The 22,651-nt window shown below is 40.0% G+C and overlaps 1 protein-coding gene across 14 annotated transcripts in view; it reads right to left on the bottom strand.

Annotated features, from left to right (window-relative positions):
• NUDT6 (nudix hydrolase 6) overlaps positions 1–22,651 on the bottom strand; it is a 54,282-nt gene that overhangs the window by 15,507 nt on the left and 16,124 nt on the right. For 13 of the 14 annotated variants that reach the window (XM_070047630.2, XM_089302537.1, XM_070047629.2 and 10 more), the window contains one exon: positions 12,859–12,914. Coding sequence is in view for 5 of the 14 variants with exons in the window: in XM_089302532.1 (XP_089158658.1) it covers positions 12,859–12,914 (56 nt within the window). In the remaining 9 variants the exon portion in view is untranslated. Of the gene's footprint in view, positions 1–244; positions 260–12,858; positions 12,915–22,651 lie in introns of those variants that run through there. The other variant, XM_070047631.2, reaches the window with a different exon arrangement.

Below are 22,651 nucleotides of genomic sequence, written 5' to 3'. Positions count from 1 at the left end.
CTTCATTGAAGAATTCTACCAAACATTTAAAGAACTAATTCACATTCTTCTCAAGCTATTGAAAACAAGTGAAAGAATCCTCCCAAACACCTATGAAGCCTACATCACCTTAATTCCTAAGCCACAAAAAGAGATGACAGAGAAACCGAACTATAGACCAATAATCCTGATGAACATAGATGCAAAAGTCCTCAACAAAACACTAGCCAATTGATTCCAACAACACATCAGAAAGAACATTCACCTGGAGAAGTGGGATTTATTCCTGGTAGGCAGAGATGGTTCAACATCTGAAAATCAATAAATGTGATTAATCACATTAACAAGCTAAAGACCAAAAACCATATGATTATCTCAGCAGATGCAGAGAAAGCATTTGACAAAATTCAACATCGTTTTATGATGAAAACCTCACACAAACTGGGTATAGGAGGAACATTCCTCAACATAATCAAAGCAATTTATAAGAAATCCACAGCCAGCCTCCTAAATTGGGGAAAATTGGAGGCATTCCCATTAAGATCCAGAACCAGGAGCTGGCGCCGTGGCTCATTTGATTAATCCTCTGCCTACGGCACCGGCATCCCATATGGGTGCTGGTTTCTAGTCCTGGTTGCTCCTCTTCCAGTCCAGCTCTCTGCTGTGGCCTGGGAAGGCAGTGGAGGATGATGGCCCAAGTTCTTGGGCCTTGCACCTGCATGGGAGACCAGGAGAAAGCACCTGGCTCCTGGCTTCGCATCAGTGTAGCTCCAGCTGTAGTGCCCATTTGGGGAGTGAGCCAACGGAAGGAAGACCTTTCTCTTTCTCTCTCTCTCTCTCACTTTCTAACTCTACCTGTCAAATAATAATAATAAAAATAGATCCAGAACCAGAGAAGGATGGTCACTCTTGGGGTCTGGCAATGTGGCGTAGTGGGTAAAGCCGCTTCCAGCCGTGCTGGCATCAAGACCTGGAAGAAGCTCCTGGCTCCTACCTTTGAATTGGCCAAGGTCTGGCCATTGCAGCCATTAGGGAGTGAACCAGCAGATGGAACACCTCTCTTGCTCTGCCTCTGCCTCTCTGTAATTCTGCCTTTCAAATAAATAGACATTAAGACAAAACAAAAAAACCAAAACCAACCCAAAAACAAAAATAGCACAACTACTATTTAATATAGTCCTAGAAGTTTTAGCCAGAGCCATCAGGCAATAAAAAGAAATCAAAAGGTACAAATAGGGAAAGAAATCAAACTATCCCTATGTGCTGATGACATGATTCTCTATATAGGGAACCCAAAAGACTCCACAGCAAGACTACTGGAACTCATAAAAGAGTTTGGTAAAGTAGCAGGACATAAAATCAATACACAAAGATCAATAGCCTTTGTAGGCACACACGTTGCCATAGCCGAAAAAGAACTTCTAAAATCAATCCCATTCACAATAGCTATAAAAAATTTAAATAACCTTGGAATAAATTTAACCAAGGATGTCACAAGATCTCTATGATGAAAAGTACAAAACACTAAAGGAAGTAATATAAAAAGACACAAAAAAAGTGGAAAAATCTTTCATGTTCATGTATTGGAAGAATCAACATCTTCAAAATGTCCATACTACCGAAAGCAATTTACAGATTCAATGCGATACCAATCAAAATACCAAGAACATTCTTCTCAGATCTAGAAAAAAATAATGCTAAAATTCATATGGAAACACAAGAGACCCCGAACAGCTAAAGCAATCTTAAACAACAAAAACAAAGCTGGAGGCATCACAATAGCAGACCTCAAGACATACCACAGAAAAGATGTAATCAAAACAGTTGGTACTGGCAGAAAAACAGAGGTGTAGACCAAATGGAGCACAATAGAAACGCCACAAATAAATCCACACATCTACAACCAACTTATATTTGACAGAGGAGCAAAAATCATGCCCTACAGCCAAGAGACTATCTTGTCTCTTCAACAAATGATGCCGGGAAAATATGAAACAAGACCCCTACCTCACACCTTACACAGAAATCCACTCAAAATGAATCAGAGACCTAAATCTATGACATGATACCATCAAATTACTAGGCAACATTGGTAAACCCTAGAAGACATTACCATAGGGAAATACTTCTTAGAAAAGACCCCAGAAGCACAGGCAGTCAAAGCCAAAATTAACAAGTGAGATTACATCAAACTGAAAAGCTTCTGCATTGCAAAAGAAACACTTAGCAAGTGAAGAGACAACTGACAGAATGGGAGAAAGTATTTGCAAACAATGCAAGTGACAGAGGATTAACTTCTAGAATCTATTAAAGAGCTCAAGAAACTCAACAACAACAAAACAATCCAGCTAAGAAATGGACAAAGGACCTGAACAGACATTTTTCAAGAGAGGATATTAAAATAGCCAACAGACACATGAAAAAATGTTCAGGATCACTAGCCATCAGGGAAATGTAAATCAAAACCACAATGAAATTTCACATCACCCCTGTTAGAATGGCTCTCATACAGAAATCAACAAACAACAAATGCTGGTGAGGATGTGAGGAGAAGGGAACCTTAATTCACTTTTGGTGGGACTGTAAACTGGAAGAGCCACTGTGGAAGGCAGCATGGAGATACTTCAGAAAGTTGAATATAGACCTACCATATGACCCAGCCATCCTAATCCTGGGAATTTATCCAAAGGCAATGAAATTTGCATATGATGGAATTATCTGTACTCCGATGTTCATTTCAGCTGAATTTACAATAGCTAAGAAATGGAATCAACCAGATGTCCATCAACTGAAGACTGGATAAAGAAATTATGGTACATGGTACATATAAACACTATGTAATACTATACAGAGATAAAAAAAAAATGAAATCCTCTCAATTGCAACAAAATGGATACAACTTGAAATTATTATACTTAGTGAAGTAACCTAGTCACAAAAAGACAAATATCATATGGGGTCTCTGATTTATGGTAACTAACAGAATATTTAAAATGTAATATATAGGAGGGAAACTGACACTTTGACATGTGATGATTTTGAACAGCCCTTGCCTTAACTGTTGGGAAATCATGTTTTTCTTGTTTGTTTTTTTGTTATTTACTTCTTTTTTTCTTCATTCTAATTGGTGAACTCTACTTCATGTAGGGTTAATCTTTTCAGTACAAAAATTAACTATAAGTTGATCTCTGTAAAAAATAAAATGGGAAAGGAAGAGGGAAGAGGAAGAAAGGCGGGAGTATGGTTGGGAAGCAGGTAGAGGGAAAGAAGCATCATGTTCCCAAATCTGTATATATTAAATGCATGATGTTGTATTCATTAAAAACTTTAAAAATATTTTTAGAAATTCAACCAAATGAGTAGTTCTCAAAAATTCATGGAAAATATGTACTGTGAAAAAGGTATGCATATGTTTCTTAAGTTTCTGCAGCTAAAGAAACTTATCTTTCTATTTCATTTGGTGTGAACTTTTTGAAATCTCCTTGTCCTTATTTATTTGTGTAGTCATTAGGGCTTGGATCTTCCTTTCTTTCTTCACTACCTTGGAAACCACTAGCAAACATTCCAGAAAACACCAGAAATCATTTTTTTTTAAACTAAGATGACCAAAATTTAGAGAACACTGAACACATCCGTGTTTAATACAGAACCGTAAACATTTTAGTGGTTTTTACACTGGAGTTCAGACAAATTTAATAAGCAGAGTTTTGACTATTTCTTTGTTTTAAAAATATAGCTCGACTCAGTTTTTTCCTTTTCAATCAATAAAATACAGATTATGCTGGGAGTTTGATTTTTGCATGCTGAACCTATTACGTCATTTGTCTTGGCAGTGTTTATATGGGAAAAAAAAAAACTACCGTCAAACATCAAACTGTCTAGGTTGAGAGTGAGACAGTTCAGCCATAGCTGCCCAGAAGCTCCTTTTTTTTTTTTTTTTTTTTCCGACTGCAATACAATTTTTTTAACATCATTAGACCTAGGTTTGTTTTCTATGAATTTCTATGTTTTAATAAATAATTATATAAGTAGATTATTATTTGGTAGATTAATGCATGCTGAAAAACTGCCTGGAGTTGGACAATCACATTACCTGGCTGTCTTTTAGTCCTTGTTGGAGTCCTTAATAAAGTTTGACAAAGTTCCAAAACCTGGTGTGCTGTTCTACAAATCTGCATAGTTCCCCTTTTCTTTCTTCTCTTAGACCAGATAACATCTATATGTAATTGTACATATATATAATACATATAAATCTTATGCATGTGTAAGATATATGAAATAATAGTACTGCATGCAGTATTTTGTTTGATCACCTAGTCTTTTTTTTTTTTTTTGACAGGCAGAGTGGACAGTGAGAGAGAGAGACAGAGAGAAAGGTCTTCCTTTTTCCATTGGTTCACCCCCACAATGGCTGCTGCAGCTGGCGCACTGCACTGATCTGAAGCCAGGAGCCAGGTGCTTCTCCTGGTCTCCCATGCAGGTGCAGGGCCCAAGGACCTGGGCCATCCTCCACTGCCCTCCCGGGCCACAGCAGAAAGCTGGCCTGGAAGAGGAGCAACCAGGACAGAATCCGGCGCCCCGACTGGGACTAGAACCCGGTGTGCTGGTGCCACAGGCAGAGGATTAGCCTAGTGAGCTGCTGCGCCGGCCTGATCACCTAGTCTTAACTCTTAAATTTTATCAATGGGCAAAGTTAGGTCCTGAGAGGCTCAGAGATTTCCAAAAATCAAACAGCTACTTTGAGTAACACACAAACCTGAGGAACCCAGCTCTCCTAATCCAGTTTAGACTCCACAACTTCTTTTGTTACTTGAATCAGGAGAAGAGTAAATGAATGCTGGGGACAGTACTTTAAATGTAAAGACAAGACAGATAGCTGGGCCAGCACTGTGGTGTAGTAGGTTAGGCCTCAGCTTATGGTGCCAGCATCCCATACTGGTGCCAGTTCATGTCTCAGCCACTCCACCTCTCATCTACCTCCCTGCTAATGGCCTGAGACAGCAGTGGAAGACAGCCCAAGTGCTTGGGCCCCTGCACCCATGTGGGAAACTTGGAAAAAGCTCCTGGCTCCTGCCTTCAGATTGACCCAGCTCCGGCTGTTACAACTACTTGGAGAGTGAACCAGAGATGGAAGACCTCTCTCCGTCTCTAACTCTGCCTCTCAAATAAATAAATATATATATATATTTTTAAAAAAAGATAGCTATAAGGACATACTTAAAAGAAAATGAAACTTTTATAGCATCTCTTTACAAGTAACTTCTCCATACTGAGTATTTTTTCAAATTTACCAAAAGAAATTAACCAATTTTTAAAATAATTTAAAAATAAATTTTTTTATGGGGCCAGCACTATGGCATAGCAGGTTAAGCCGCCGCCTGCAGTGCCAGTATCCCATGTGGGTGCCAGTTCGTGTCCCGGCTGCTCCTCTTCCAATCCAGCTCTCTGCCATGGCCTGGCAAAGAGGTAGAAGATGGTCTAAGTCCTTAGGTCCCTGCACCCCTGTGGGAGACCCAGAAGAAGTTCCTGGCTTGCAGCCATCTGGAGAATGAACAAGCAGATGGAAGACTTTCTCTCTCTCTCTCTCTCTCGCTCTCGCTCTTGCTCTGCCTCTCTGTAACTCTGACTTTCAAATAAATAAATCTTAAAAAAGATAAAATAATTTTTATCATTTTTAAGTAATTTTATCTCAGAAGCACACGGGGAGGGGCAGAGAGAAGCTTTCATCCATTTATTCATTCCCAAATGCCACCAACAGCAAGGCCAAAGCTGGGAGCTGGTAACTCAACCCAGATCTCTCATGTGGGTGTCAGAGACTCAACTACTTGAGCCATCACCTGCTGCCAAGCAGAGTCTGCATTAGTAGGAAGTTGGGATCAGCAGCAGAGCTAGAACTCAAATACAGACATTCTGTTATGGGATTCAGACAGCCCAACATGATCACCAGGCCAAACACCTGCCCCTAATTAACTAATTTATGTTAATTATATATGTGGTATTTGTGGATAATGTTTGGGCTTATCTTCTGTTGTATTAGAGTTACAGTATCTACTTTTAGCCTAAACTAACTTAATTGAACAAAATCCTAAAAAAGTTTTCTCTGATCTTGAATCGTTTATTAATTATATGCAGTGCCACTTGGCCTTACAGCAGTAAGACCTGGATGAAAATATAAATAAAACAATTACTACAGGAAGCTTTTCTTTTGTAGGTTATAATAGAATGAGATGGGGGTCATCTAGTGTCTTTCACAATTTCTCATATATAGGAAAATCATTCTATGTTTTGGAAATCTGTTCTTAATGCTTGAAATCAGTGTGGAAAACTGGGGATTATCACTCCTACATGAAATGAGTCCTTTATGACTTTGTAGACTTTGCTCAATCTTTCTCTTTCTAGATTGTAGAATTTGAAGTCAGAATGGCTAGATTAGAATCTTCCACTACAGTATCTGTGTAATTTGGAGAACATTAATTAGCCTCTTTGTGCCTCAGTTTCATCTTTAAAATGGGCATAACAATCCTAAGGGATGTTGTAAAGATATAAATTAGCTACTTCATGTGAAGTGCTTATATCTTCAAGTAAACACATACAGTGAATACAGAATACATATTGTACACACACAGACACATGGACAAATACACACACATAATGGGAAGTAAAACAGGAATAGGAGATCAGAAGTAATTGGAGGGGGCAGCACTGTGGCACAGGAGGAGAAGCCACTGCTTGTAATGCATCCGTATGGGAGTGCAACTGTTCTGCTTATGATTCAGCTTCCTGAAAATCTGCCTGGGAAGGTAGCAGGAGAGACCAAGTACTTGAGTGCCTACCACCTACACAGGAGACCTGGAGTGAGTTCTGGGCTCCTGGCTTCTGCCTGGCCCAGACCCAGCTGTTGTGGGGACTTGGGGAGTAAACCTGCGGATGGAAGATCTGTCTCTCTCTCTCTCCCTCCTCTGTTACTGTCTTTCAAATACATAAATAAATGAATAAAAGAATCTTAGAAAAATCTTTTTTTTTTTTTTTTGACAGGCAGAGTGGACAGTGAGAGAGAGAGACAGAGAGAAAGGTCTTCCTTTTGCCGTTGGTTCACCCTCCAATGGCCGCCACGCTGCGGACGGCGCACCGCGCTGATCCGATGGCAGGAGCCAGGAGCCAGGTGCTTTTCCTGGTCTCCCATGGGTTGCAGGGCCCAAGCACCTGGGCCATCCTCCACTGCACTCCCTGGCCACAGCAGAGAGCTGGCCTGGAAGAGGGGCAACCGGGACAGAATCCAGCGCCCCAACCGGGACTAGAACCTGGTGTGCCAGCGCCGCTAGGCGGAGGATTAGCCTAGTGAGCCGCGGCACCGGCTGAAAAATCTTTTTTTTAAAAGAAGTTATTGGAGAGCAAAGAGGGCAGAGGGGGCCGAGTTTTGCAGAATCCTAAAGTCAAAGTAGCTATGCTGCAATCAAGCATTCCTTTGCTGGTTAAGGGCAGATGATACTGATAACAGATTAGCTTTCAATTGTTCATAAGTATACACAGAAATCAAAAAATAAGAACATTAATGACTCAGAGAGATTATTCCATATATAGAACTACACTTTTCTTTAAATCATTCATTTGGGGCCAAAATGGAGAATGCTTACATATTTCATTTCTTTTTTTTTATTTTTTATTTTTTGACAGGTAGAGTAGACAGTGAGAGAGAGAGACAGAGAGAAAGGTCTTCCTTTGCCGTTGGTTCACCCTCCAATGGCCACCGTGGCCAGTGCACCGCGCTGATCCGAAGCCAGGAGCCAGGTGCTTCTCCTGGTCTCCCATGGGGTGCAGGGCCCAAGGACTTGGGCCATCCTCCACTGCACTCCCAGGCCACAGCAGAGAGCTGGCCTGGAAGAGGGGCAACTGGGGCAGAATCCGGTGCCCCGACCGGGACTAGAACCCGGTGTGCCGGCATCGCAGGCGGAGGATTAGCCTATTGAGCCGTGGCACTGGCACATACTTCATTTCCTTTTAAGAGATAATTAAATACTAGGAAGAAGAGAACACTTGTCTCCCTAGCACTTTAAAATATAAACTTCAGTTACTAAGTGAGACATTTTGCCTAAAACTGAAGTTCAACATGTTCTAAAATAATCAAGTTCAAAGTTTCCTACTAAGAGACACATATTATTCACATGGTCCCTGAACTGCACCAGACAAGAAAGCTCTCTGGCTGTTTAACTTTCTTTCCTGATATGATGTCAGCAGTTCCTACTTCCAAATAATTTATTTCAAATAATGGCAAACTGAGTCCTATCTAGACATGGAAAGAATGCAGACCTATGATCTCACTGCTATTTTTATATCTGAACTCTATTAATCTCTTTAGTTTATGAAAAGGAACTGGTGTGTTACCCCCTCTATTTTTCAGCTGTTTTGTTTCTCATTGTCAACTATTTATCAGATGATGCCTAAAATTAACCTTTCCTCTGTTTTAAGAACACAGTGCTCATTTCTCTACTTCATGTAATGTTTGCTATGTACTCATTTTTGCCAGGGTGGCGCCATGCTGTATCACTGCATGACTCCATAGGGCATGATTCCATGGAATACCATGGCTGGAACTGCAGCCAGGTAGGAATCATGGGAAGCCCCTTGCTAAGCTCCTTAGAGAGCCCAATGGGGCTAGGCAGCCCTAGACCCAGTAACACACTGGTATCTTTATTGTAACCAGTCTTGTGGATGAAGGCCACTGTTGAGAGCTTTATTTAGGGGTCATGATGGTGCAAGTTTTTACAAACAAATTCATTACTTAATATGCTTAATCTCACATCTCTTTTTAGTACCATAGAGAACCTAGGAATTGGCCCACAGCAACTATTCTGGCTCTCAATACTTTTTCAGGAGGAATGAGAATATGTGGGTAACTCCCTTAAATACCCTTTTCTACTCAACTCATAAGCCCTCAAATGACAGTATTATTCTAGCTGGCATGCCCAGCTCAGTATACTAAATACTTAAATTTTTTTTTTTTTTATTAACTGAGTAACTTACTGTTATCAGTTTCCAGAGGCATCTGTCTCTTCCTTCCTTTACTTATACCACCACCTTTATGCAAGCCTCATCTCACATATTAATTACTACAGCAATCACCTGACTGGCCTTCCAGGCTATATCTGTTTGGCGCCTCCCTCCCCTTTGGCTTGATTAACAAATCACCATTTAATTAACATACATTTCTTTACTGAATACAAAAGAAATATTACGTGGGTGAACATTTGGCCTAGTGGGTAAGACACCCACTTCTCATACTGGAGTGTTTGAGTTTAAGTACCAGCTTCACTGCTGATTCTAGCTTCCTGCTACTGCAGAGGAAGGCAGCAGCTGATGGCTTAAGGACTTGGGTCCCTGCCATCCACGTGGGATACCTGGATTAAATTAATGGCTTCTGGCTCTGGCCTGGCCCAGCACCAGATGTTGCAGTCATTTGAGGAGTGAACCAGCAGATGGAAGGCTTCTCTTTCTGCCTGTCACTGTCTCAAATAAATAAATATTAAAAATCATGTTATGCCATAAAATAAGCCTCAAGAACCCTTTCTACAGAAAGAATATACAGATCAGCCTCTCTTAAGCATACACAACAGTCATAGTCAATGTCAATTATCTTCAAAATTGATTTGCTAGTTTTAATGGATAAAACTTTTTTTTTTTTTTTAAAGAAGACTTATTGGGGCCAGAGCTGTGGTGTGGCAGGTAAAGCCGCCGCCTGCAGTGCTGGCATCCCATATGGGTGCTGGTTCCAGTCCTGGCTGTTCCACTTCCGATCCAGCTCTCTGCTATGGCCTAGGAAAACCACAGAAGATAGCCCAAGTACTTGGGCCCCCGAATCTGTGTGGGAGACCTGGAAGAAGTTCCTCTCTCCTGGCTTCAGATCAGCACAGCTCTGGCTAATTGTGGTGAATTGAGAAGTGAACCAGTGGATGGAAGACCTCTCTCTGCCTCTCCTTCTCTGTGTAACTCTTTCAAATAAATAAATAAATCTTAAAGAAATGGCAACTTTAAAGAAATTTTAAAAAATATAAAGACTTATTTTGATCAGTTGGATTGGCTCAGCTCTGGACGTGGCCATCTGGGGAGTGAATCAGTGGATAGAAGACCTCACTGTCTCTCCCTCTTTCTCTCCGTAACTCTCTTAATAAATCTTTTTTTCTTTTTTTAAAGGCAGAGTGAGAAAGCTAAGTCTTTCATCTGCTGGTTAACTCTCTAAATGGCCATAATGGCCGGTGCTGGGCCCATCTGAAGCCAGGAGCTAGAAGCTTCATCTGGGTCTCCCAGGTGGGTGCAGGAGTCCAAGTAATTGGGCCATCTTCTACTGCTTTCCCAGGGACATTAGCAGGGAGCTGGATCGAAAGTGGAGCACCCAGGACTTGAATCAGCACCCATATGGGACTCCAGCACCACAGGTGGTGGCTTTACCTGCGTTGTTACAGTGCTGGTCCCTGGATAAACCTTTCATAAGCTATATTCAATAAAACTTTTAGAAGTTATATTTAGGGCTGGCGCTGTGCCATACCAGGTTGAGTTGCTGCCTGCGGTGCAGGTGTACCACATGGGCGCCAGTACGAGACCCAGCTGCTCCACTTCCAATCCAGCTCTCTGCTATGGCCTGGGAAAGCAGTGGAGGATGGCCCAGGTCCTTGGGCCCCTGCACCCACATGGGAGACCTGGAAGATGCTCCCGGCTCCTGGCTTCAGATTGGCGCAGCTCTGGCTGTTGCGGGCAATTGGGGAGTGAACCAGCAGATGGAGCACCTCTCTTTCTCTCTGCCTCTCCTTCTCTCTCTGGTTACTCTTTCAAATAAATAAATCTTTAAAAAAATTCACATTTAATAACATAGCCATATAGAAAGAAAAATATTAGATAATTATGATAAATGCTGGAAATATATATGCATGTGTAAGCCTATAGCTGAGCTGGTAGCAAAACAGGACTCTGCATCTAGTCCTGTCTTAGCTCTTTCTGTAAATAAGATATTTTCACTTATTAACTGAATTTTATTACCAGAAAATAAACAGCTCTTCTGTGCCTTTTTGTGTTACACAAATAAAAGAATACAAATACTGTGGGGCTGGTGCTGTGGTGTAGTAGGTCAAGCATCTGCCTGCTGCGTCAGCAACCCATATGGGCAGCAGTTCGAGTCCTGGCTGCTCCATTTCTGATCCAGCTCCCTACTGATGGCCTGGGAAAGCAGTAGAAGATGGCCCAAGTGTTTGGGCCCCAGTACCCATGTAGGGGACCTGGAAGAAGCTCCTGGCTCCTGATTAGCCCAGCTCTGGCTGTTGTGGCCATTTGGGGAGTGAACCAGTGGAGAGAAGACCTCTCTCTCTTCCCCTCTCTCTTTAAGTCTCTCAGTAAAATAAATGAATCATAAAAACTAAAAAGAAAACAGAAAACAAATACTATGCACATCATTCTCTTGTGTACCACTACAATTATAAATTATGTTTAAATACTTATTCACAAAGTGAGGCACAACATGACCTTAGGTATTCCATAAATTTCCACTAATAAAAAACTTAGTTTGAGTCGGCGTCCTGTCTTAACTGTAACCTCAAAAGTTACTTATATCTATGAAAATGCTTTTTGATGGCAATTCTGAGAAATGTACACTGTTTTCAGCTATTCTTACATAAAACTTAATTTAAACTTTGAAAATATACATGATGGGGAAAAATGTTTCACTCTGTCTACCAACAGTCACTGAAGTTTCAGATCGTTATGGATACAATTATTCTCTTTTCATTTTCACTTGTAACTGCCAAATATTAAAGTATCCCTAATCAGCATAGTTCTCTGAAAAATTTTTGTTGCTTCTAGTTGCCTATACTCCTCATTTTGATACCCAAGGCTCTTCATATTCTGTTAGCAATCCAGCTCTCGGTTCATGTACTGTACCACTCCTCATAGCTCTGGCTACAATGAACTTTTTACCACTATTTCTATGCTATGGCAGTCCCTTTCTAACCGCTGTGCTTCCATACATGCAATTCTAATTTTCTCAGTAATCTTTTTGGCTTTTCCTATTCATTCTTCCAGATGCAGTTTATTTATTTATTTATTTTATTAGACAGGCAGAGTTAGACAGTGAGAGAGAGAGAGCGACAGAGAAAGGTCTTCCTTCCGTTGGTTCACCCCCAAGATGGCCACTATAGCTGGCGTGCTGTGCCGATCTGAAGCCAGGAGCCAGGTGCTTCCTCCTGGTCTCCCATGCGGGTGCAGGGTCCTCCACTGCCTTTCCGGGCCACAGCAGAGAGCTGGACTGGAAGAGGAACAAACAGGACAGAATCCGGTGCCCCAACCAGGACTAGAACCCAGGGTGCCAGCACTGCAGGTGGAGGATTAGCCTAGTGAGCCGCGGTGCCAGCTCCATTCCAGATGTAGTTTTAAGTATCACCGCCTTTGGAAAGTTTTTTGGGTTGCTGAAGGCAAAGCTACTATATGACTATTTTTCCAAATAGATAGTAAGTATAGGACATCAAGGATATTGTCTTATTAATCTTATAAATTCTCCACATCTGGCACAGGGTAGGGACTCAATGATGCTAGATGAATGGAAGAATATCTTGACAATGTGTTTGAGACAGAGCTGTCATCTCAGTTAAATACAGTAACTTAAAATTTTCCTGTAATCATGAAGTAATAGATTGTAAACAGGGAGTATTATTTTGACATTTTCCAGGCCTGAATAAGTACTTTTGGGTTCAAATAAATAGCTCAATGTTCCACAACTCCTTAAAAATGAGTTTTTAAAAATCTTTCTAAAATTCCATAGACTCAATGTTTCTAAATTTCATTTTTTTCTGGATATAACTGAACATTTGGAAAGCAATTTATAAAGCAGAAATAACTTACTTTATTTCGATCCTGTACAACCAATATTCTCCTAGTATTTTCATCAAAAACAGCTCCTGTTGGGGGAAATAAATAAGAGAACTGAGATATATTAATTTCATCCATTATCATTGATTCCACCCATAGTCTTAATTCTATCATGCTGGAAAACATCTTTCAGTTACCTCCTCATCTATGAAGACTTGTAAAACCCCTCCAGCAAGGAAGAGATCACTCAGCTGTCCAGATTCTTTTTACAACATGGAGTCCAGTCACAGTTCTAGCATGCGCTAACTTGCGGTAAAATCATCTGCATAAATCACATCTCTAGATTGTCTATTCCTGATGATACAGTTAAATTAATGTTTCTGTCCTCTTACATCATTTCTCTCAGTGTTCAGACAACTAAGTTCTTTTCATAATCCATTTGTGAAGTATTATAAAGTACAGACTGGGTAGCTTACAAACAGCACACTTTTATTTTTCATAGTGCTAGATGGTGGGAGGCCACGATCAAGTGCCAGAAGACCCCGTGTCTGGGGAAAGCCCGTTCCTCACTGACAGCACCATCCAGCTGTGTCCGTTTGGAAAGGAAAGGGCAAACAAGCTCCCTTGGCCTCTTTTATAAGAGTGTTGACCCCATTCAGGAGGGCTCTGTCCTCACAACATAGTTGCCTCTCAAGAGCTCCACCTTTTAATGTCATCATGCTGGGAATTTGGTTTCATCACACACATTTGGGGAGAGGGGGACACAAACCTTTAGACCACAGCAGCACTTAAAATATTTATTCAATAAGCAAATATGACTTCTTCATTCTTTTCTTCATCACTGCACAGAATACAGGCTGTATCCTTAACAATACAAATCTTAAATTCTCTCTCAATTCGGTTTAAGACTCTCTTAAGCAGATTAAATCTCTTAACTCACATATACACAACCTATGAGCAGAGTGCTCTGGGAGACTTCTTTATTTTGTTATATTTTAAGTTCTTGTTCATTTCTTTCATTTATTCATACACATTGCTCAGCAAACTATGGATTCTGATGGATGTTAGAATTCCAAAATAAATAAGATATTCTCTTTCATTTTAGTATTTGTCTTTGATAATTCTGGATAAAAATACAAATGACACTTTAATCACTTGTATTAGGTTTCTTTAAATGGAATAACTTAGCTATATTTGTATTTATATTATGGGGGAATTTTTTTTAAATATTTAACTTGAAAGGCAGAGTTACATAGAGAGGAGAGACAGGGACAAAGAGAGATATATCTTCCATGTACTGATTCATTCCTGAAATGACTGCAGGGGTCAAGGCTAGGTCAGGCTGAAGCCAGGAGCTTTATCCAGGTTTCTCACATGGGTGCAGAGGCCTAAGCTCTTGGGCCATGTTCTGCTGCTTTCCCAGGTACATTAGTAGGTAGTTGGACTGGAAGTGGAGCAGCCAAGACATGAACTAGTATCTATACAGGATGCAGGCGTTGCAGGCAGCAGCTTAACCCTCTATGCTGCAACACTGGCCCTAGAAGATATTTTCTAAAAGATATTTTCTAAGAGCCAGGGTTGTGGCCCAGTGGGTTAGGTTGCTGCCTGGGACACGGGAATCCCATATGGGCACTGGTTCAATTCTTGGCTGCTCTACTTCCAATCTAGCTCCCTTCTAATGTACCTGGGAAAGCAATAAAATAGAGCCCAAGTGCTTGGGCCCCTGTACCCTCATTGGACACTGGGATGAAGTTCCTGGCTTCTGGCTTTTGCCTGACACAGGCTTTGCTGTAGTGGCCATTTGGGGAGGGAATAAGCAGATGGAAGATTTCTGTCACTCCTGACTTTCAAATAAATAAATCTTAAAAAAAGATATTTTCTACATACGCATTAACTCCTAATATTGAGTTTCTGTATAAAGTATACTTATATCTTTTTCTGGAGAAAGATTTATTTATTTGAAAGGCAGAGTAACAGTGAAGGGATAGAGAGAAGGGGAAAGAAAAGAGGCATATTAACAGGCAGCTGGACTGGAAGCAGAGGAGCTGGGATTCTACCAATGCTCTGATGTGGGCTGTGGGCATAACGAGCAGCAGTTTAACCTGCTATGTCACAATGCCCAACCTATATAGGTCCTATATCTATTATCTGAGCCCCTGTTATGTGTCAGGTACTTTTCTAGGTGCTAGGGATATTGTGGAAAGCAGAACAAAGAAAACTCGCTGTCCTTGTGGGGCTCACATTCTCCCATGTATGCTTGGAGGAGCCAAATAAACAAAAAACTAATTATATGGAACATCAGAGAGTGATAAATATTATGTAGAGAAAAATAGAGAAAGAGGATAGGTTAGTGTAACACAAGGAAAAGTAAATGAAATGGAAATGAAAATAACTATATGTAGCATTTTAAAGGAAGAAGGCAAACCACAGAGATAACATTAACATTAATGTTGACTTCTATTAGAAAATGTTAACTATAATCTAACTGGACCTTACAAGTGACAGAATGCCAAAGAAATGCAAAGGAAATCTGTAAAATTTTAGTAATTTGTGGTTACTCAAATTGATCTTTCTCTAAAGAATTCGCTGTAAACCTAAGCACAAAGACAAAAACCAGCACTGCTAAAGCACACTTTGAGCGACCTCTGGTGGTCACGATATAAAAGTTCAATACGTCCAAGAACTCAAGGATGAAGTAGAGGTAACTATTGCTATTAGTCAAGCACTGGGCTAAGTGCTTCAAGTAGGTAATATTAGGTATTCATCATAAAGTTCCTATGAATATCGTGATGAATGCCCGAGTTTGCACAGCGACTGTGACTGTCAGGGAAGTGCTCTTCTGGCTGCATGACACTGCCCCTTTGTAACATCACAGCTGCTCTCTCAGAGGGCTACATTCCACCAGATCTATCCAACCATTCATTCAGGAAATACTCAGCATCTGCTTTGTGCCAGGATGCTGTCCTTAGCCAGAAGATAAAGGAATGAACAGGACATATAAAGGAATGTGCCTTCATAGAGTCCAAATTATGTTGTGAAGACTTAGTATGTAATGTAATCTCAGAATGTGATGAGTGTTATAAAGAAAAACATCTGGGGAAAGGGACAAAGACTGATGGGAATGGTATGTAGGAGGACACTACTTTAAATGGGTTGGGAGCTTTTCTGAGAAAGAGGTATTTGAACAAAACCTTAGCTAAGCCAGTAAAGAACTTGATACAGGAATTCTGATCAAGGAAAGCTCACTGCAGGTAGACTAGCTAGTAGGTAGAAAGGATCTTAGTCAAACACAAGCTTGCTAGGTTGGAAGAACAATAAAAAAAAAAGCCATAGTTAACTGTATTACAGTCACATCTACCTTCTGTTGTTTCTAACATCAATTTTTTTAAAAAAAGATTTATTAGAAGATTCCAAGATGGCAGATTAGGGAATGATATTCTGTGCTAGGCAAAGGATAAACAGTTTAAAAGAAAAAAGTGTAGGAAATGCACCAACAAAGATGCAACACAGATTGAAAGTGAAAGTGAAAGGATGGAAAAAGATAATCCATGCTAACAGAAACCAAAAAAGAGCTGGCGTGGTCATACTAATATCAGACAAAATAGACATTAAAACAAAAACTATTAAAAGAGATAAAGAAAGACACTATATAATGATTAAAGGATCAATTCAACAGTAAGATGTAACTATTATAAATGTATATGCACCTGATAATAGGGCACCTGGCTATTTGAAAGAAATGTTAAGGGATTTAAAGGGATATAAAGACTCAAATACAATCGTAATGGGGGACTTAAAGACCCTACTTTCACCAATGGACAGATAAATCAAACAGAAAATCAACAAGGAAACAGAGTTAATCAACACCACAGACCACAAAGACCTAACAGATACCTACAGAGCCTTCTTCCCTACAGATATAGAATACACATTTTTCTCACCTGTGCATGGAACCTTCTTTAGGATTGATCACATGCTAGGCCTTAAAGTAAGTCTGAACAAATAAAAAGAAAATCAAAATCATACCATTCATCTTCTTGGACCACAATGCAATGAAGCTGGAAATCAGCAATTCAGAAATATCCAGAACATACACAAACACATGGACTGTACAACACACTCATAAAAGAACAGCGAGTCACAGAAGAAATCAAAAGAGAAATCAAAAAATTTTTAGAAAAAAATGAAGATGACAATAAAACTTACCAAAATTTATGGGATACAGCAAAAGCAGTGTTTCGAGGAATGTTTATAGCAATTGGTGCCTACATCAAAAAATTGGAAAAGCACTAAATAAATCAACTACCAATGTACCTCAAGGATCTAGAAAAACAATAGCAAACAAAACTGAAAACTAGTAGGAAAAAAGAAAAAATTAGAGAATAAATCAACAAAATTGAAAGCAAAAAAAAAATACAAAAGATCAGCAAAAGAGCTGTTTTTTTGAAAAAATAAACAAAATTGACACATCATTTGTCCAAATAACTAAAAAAAGGAGACAGAAGACCCAAATCAACAAAATTAGAGATTAAAAAGGAAATGTAACAACAGATACCACAGAAATAAAAGAATCATCAGAAATTACAAGGAGCTGTATGCCAACAAACCTGGAAACCTAGAAGAAATGGATAGATTCCTAGACACATACAACCTAATTAAATTGAGCCATGAAGACACAGAAAACCTAAACAGACCCATAACCAAGACGGAAATTGAATCAGTAATAAAGACCCTCCCAACAAAGAAAAGCCCAGGACCAGATGGCTTCACTGTTTAATTCTACCAGACATTAAAGAAGAAGAACTAAACTCCAATTCTTCTCAAGTTATTCAAAACAACTGAAAGGGATGGAATCCTCCCAAATTCTTTCCATGAAGCCAGCATCACCTTAATTCCTAAACCCGGAAAAGATGCAACAGACAAAGAACTACAGACCAATTTCCCTGATGAACACAGACACAAAATCCTCAACAAAATTCTGGCCAATCGAATCCAACAACACATCAGAAAGATCACTGACACGGATGAAGTGGGATTTAGCCCTGGGATGCAGGAATGGTTCAACATTCGCAAATCAATGTGGTACATCACTTTAACAAACTGAAGAATAAAAACCATAGATTATCTCAATAGATGCAGAGAAAGCATTTGACAAAATACAACACCCTTTCATGATAAAAACTCTAAGCAAACTGGGATTAGAAGGAACATTCCTCAACACAATTAAGGCAATTTATGGCAACCCATGGCCAGCGTCCTATTGAATGGGGAAAAGTTGGAAACATTTCAACTGAGATCTGGAACCAGACAAGGATGTCCACTCTCACCACTGCTATTCAATAAAGTCCTGAAAGTTTTAGCCAGGGCTATTAGGCAAGAAAAAAAATGAAAGAGATTTAAATTGGGAAAGATGAAGTCAAACTATCCCTATTTTCAGGTGACATAATTATACATAGAGGGGTTCCAAAAGACTCCACCAAGAGATTATTGAAACTCATAGAAGAGTTTGGTAAAGTAGCAGGGTATAAAGTCAATACAAAAAAATCAACGGCCTTTGTATACACAGACAATGCCATGGCTGAGAAAGAAGTTCTAAGATCAATCCCATTTACAATAGCTACAAAAAAATCAAATACCTTGGACTAAATTTAACCAAGGAGGTCAAAGATCTCTATGATGAGAATTATAAAACTTTAAAGAAAGAAACAGAAGAGGATACTAAAAAATGGAAAAATCTTCCATGTTCAAGGATTGGAAGAATCAATATCATCAAAATGTCCATTCTTCCAAAAGCAATTATAGATTCAATGCAATACCAATCAAAATACCAAAGACACTCTTCTCAGATCAGGAAAAAATGCTGAAATTCATATGGAGGCATGGGAGACCTCAAATAGCTAAAACAATCTTGTACAACAAAAATAGAGCTGGAAGCATCACAATATTAGACATACTATGGGGCAGTTATAAGCAAAACAGCCTGATACTGGTACAAAAACAGAGGATAGATGAATGGGACAGAATAAAAATGCCAGAAATCAATCCATGCATCTTATATTTGACCAAGGAGCTAAAACCAATCCCTGGAGCAAGGACAATCTCTTCAACAAATGGTGCTGGGACAACTGGATTTCCACATGCAGTAGTATAAACCATGACGCCACTTTACACCTTACACAAAAAATCCATTCAAAATGGATTAAAGACTTATATCTATGACCTGATACCACCAAATTATTAGAGAGCATTGGGGAAATCCTACAAGACTTTGGCATAGGCAAAGACCTCAAAGGCACAGGCAATAAAAACCAAATTTAACAAATGGGATTACATCAAATTGAGAAGCCTCTATACTGCAAAAGAAACAGTCAGGAAAGTGAAGAGGCTACCAACAGATTGGAAGAAATTATTTGCAAACCATGCAAAATATATAAGGAGATCAAGAAACTCCACAACAACAAAATAATCCCAGTTAAGAAATGGGCAAGCTGCAGCGCGCCGGCCGCGGCGGCCATTGGAGGGTGAACCAACGGCAAAAGGAAGACCTTTCTCTCTGTCTCTCTCTCTCACTGTCCACTCTGCCTGTCAAAAAAAAAAAAAAAAAATGGGCAAAGGACTTAAACAGACATTTTCCAAAAGAGGAAATCCAAATGGCCAACAGACACATGAAATAATGCTCAGGATCACTAACCATCAAGGAAATGCAAATCAAAACCACAATGAGGTTTCACCTCACCACAGTTACAGAGGCTTTCATACATAAATCAACAAACAAGTGCTGGCAAGGATGTGGGGGAAAAAGGTACCCTAATCCACTGTTGGTAAAACAATTATGGAAAACAGTTTGGAGATACCTCAGAAATCTGAACATAGTTGTACCATATGACCCAGCCATCCCACTCCTTGGAGTGTAACCAAAGGAAGTGAAATCTGCAAATTAAAAGAGCTGTCTGCATCCCTATGTTTATTGCAGCTCAATTCATACTAGCTAAGACATGGAATCAACCTAAATGTTCATCAACTGAAGACTGGATAAAGAAATTATGGGATATGTACTTTATGGAATACTACACAACAGTTAAAAAAATGAAATCCAGTCATTTTTAATAAAATGGATGAATGTGAAAAACATCATACTTAGTGATAAGCCAGTCCCAAAGGAACAAATATCATATGTTCCCCCTGATCTGTGGTAACAGAGCACCTAAAAGGAAACCTGCAGAAGTGAAATTGACACTATGAGAAGCAATGACTTGAACAGCCCTGACTTGAGTGTTGAGGAAGTCCTTTCATTTTATTTTTTTATTATTATTTTTTGCCTATTAATACCATTGCTTGAACTCTTTACTTAGCATAGAATTAATCATATGTGTATAAAGTCAACTGAAAATACATCCCAGTAAGAGTGGGAATAAGAGCAAGAGGAGCTATATAGTTCTGCATACATTCCCATGGACTTACTTCTAACAGAAAACTAAAAACTTGTCATGGCACTCTAAATTCCATTAATCTAGGTGGCAATAATTCCTTATTATGCGTTTAATTGATCATTTGGATAGGATTAAGTGTCAAAGGGATCATAAAAATAAGATCCAGTGTCTGGTAATAACAATAGATAGAATTAAAATGGAGAGAATGTTCCAACATGGGAAGCAGTCCTCACAACTGACTCACAGAATGAAAAATACCCTATACAGCACTCTGACCTCAGAATCAGCACTTAAGGCATTCTGATCTGGCTGAAAAGCCCATAAGAACATTTCAGGCATGGAATACCAAGACACTGTGGCAAAAAAAAAAAAAAAAAAAAAAAAAAATCCTACATGAAGAATCTCTGTGAGACCCCAGTGGAAAGGAGTGGCTATCAAAGAAGGATGTACTTTTCTCTGAAAGGAAGAGAGAACTTCCGCTTTGCTTATGGCCCTGTCAAAATACTGATGGAGACTGTGGATTCAAAAGGCTTTTATAATAAGCCTCGACAGCTCATGTCAAGAGCCTCAGGTGATCACTGACGTCATACATAAGAGTGTTAATTGTTAAATTAACAACAGGAGTCACCATGCACTTACTCCCCATGCAGGACCTCTGTCTTTAATGAGTTGTACCATGAGAATTAACTGTAAAATTTGTTTTCAAACATTTCTCTATACTTTGTGTGTGTGGGTGCAAATAGTTGAAATCTTTACTCAGTATAGAGTTGGCCTTCTGTATATAAAGTTAATTAAAATCAAATCTTAATGAAGAATGGGATGGGAGAGGGAGGGGGAGGTGGGAGGAGAGGGTTATTGGGAGTATGGGTATTGGGGGGAAGAACCACTATATTTCTAAAGTTGTACTTATGAAATTTGTATTCATTAAATAAAAGTTTTCTTAAAAAAGAAAAAAAGTTAAGAGTAGGATTAGGAGAGGGAAGAGGAAGAAGGGCTGGAGTGTGGGCGGGAGGGAGTATAGGGTAGGAACTATTACTATGTTCCTAAATCTGTAAATATGAAAAATATGAATTTGCATAACCCAAAATAATTTTTTTAAAGGATATTGGAAAGGCAGACTTGTTGGGGAGTGGGGAGATATCTTACAGTAACTGGTTCACTTTCCAAATGGCCACATGGCCAGGTCAAAGCCAGGAGCTTCTTTCAGGTCTCTCATGTGGCTGCAGGGGCCCAAGCACTTTGGCCATCTTCTGCTTTTCCAGGCCACAGCAGAGAGCTGGATCAGAAGTGGAAAAACTGGGACCTGAACTGGTACCCACATGGTGGCATCTTTACCCACTACACCACAGAGCCAACCCACTGAGTTGTTATTTAAATCTGGTCAAGTTTTGGAGCTGGTGTGGTGGCACAGTTGGTTAAGCATCAACCTGTGATGCCAACAAACCACATAATTGCTGGTTCAAGTCCCAGTTGCAGTGAAGTAAGCCACTCTGAAAAAGGTATCATATGTTTTCCTGATCTGAGGTAACTAATAAAATACCTAAAATGTAATGTTTAGGAGTGAAATGGATATTTTGAGATTTGATGAATGTTTATAGCCCTCGTTTCTTCTCTTGAAGAACAGTGTTTCTGGTTTTTTTTTTTTTTTTTTCCTTCATACTATTTGTTGAACTCTTATTTAGTGCAGGGTTAACTATGCAATCATTAAGTAAACTGAAAATAGATGATTGTAAAAATTAAGAATGGGGCCGGCGCCACGGCTCACTAGGCTAATCCTCCGCCTAGCGGCGCTGGCACACCGGGTTCTAGTCCCGGTCGGGGCGCCAGATTCTGTCCCGGTTGCCCCTCTTCCAGGCCAGCCCTCTGCTGCGGCCAGAGAGTGCAGTGGAGGATGGCCCAGGTGCTTGGGCCCTGCACCCCATGGGAGACCAGGAAAAGCACCTGGCTCCTGGCTCCTGCCATCGGATCAGCGCGGTACGCCGGCCGCAGCGCGCCGGCCGCGGCGGCCATTGGAGAGTGAACCAACGGCAAAAGGAAGACCTATCTCTCTGTCTCTCTCTCTCACTGTCCACTCTGCCTGTCAAAAAAAAAAAAAAAAATTAAGAATGGGAACGTGAGAGGGAGGAGGAAGGGTTGGAGCTTGGGTGGGAAGGAGGGTAAGGGGGGAAGTATCACTATGTTCCTAAATCTGTATATATTAAATACACAGAACTTGCATAACTTAAATTTAAAAAAATCTCAGATTAAATAAAAAGTGGAGAGCATTCACTCTCAGCAAGAGTTAGGGTGGAAACTACAGTGGAAACTCCATGGAAGTTACAAGGATGCTGTGGATCAACATAGAGGGTGTGGATGGACAGCACGGACACAGCACAGGACCCCAGCAGCTGAGAGCC

Source organism: Oryctolagus cuniculus, chromosome 8 (genome assembly GCF_051225735.1).
Source record: "Oryctolagus cuniculus isolate XC-2025 breed Fujian yellow rabbit chromosome 8, ASM5122573v1, whole genome shotgun sequence".
Classification (NCBI taxonomy): Eukaryota; Metazoa; Chordata; class Mammalia; order Lagomorpha; family Leporidae; genus Oryctolagus; species Oryctolagus cuniculus.
Note: the sequence above shows the minus strand (reverse complement) of the source record. Positions and strands in the feature narration are given on the sequence as shown.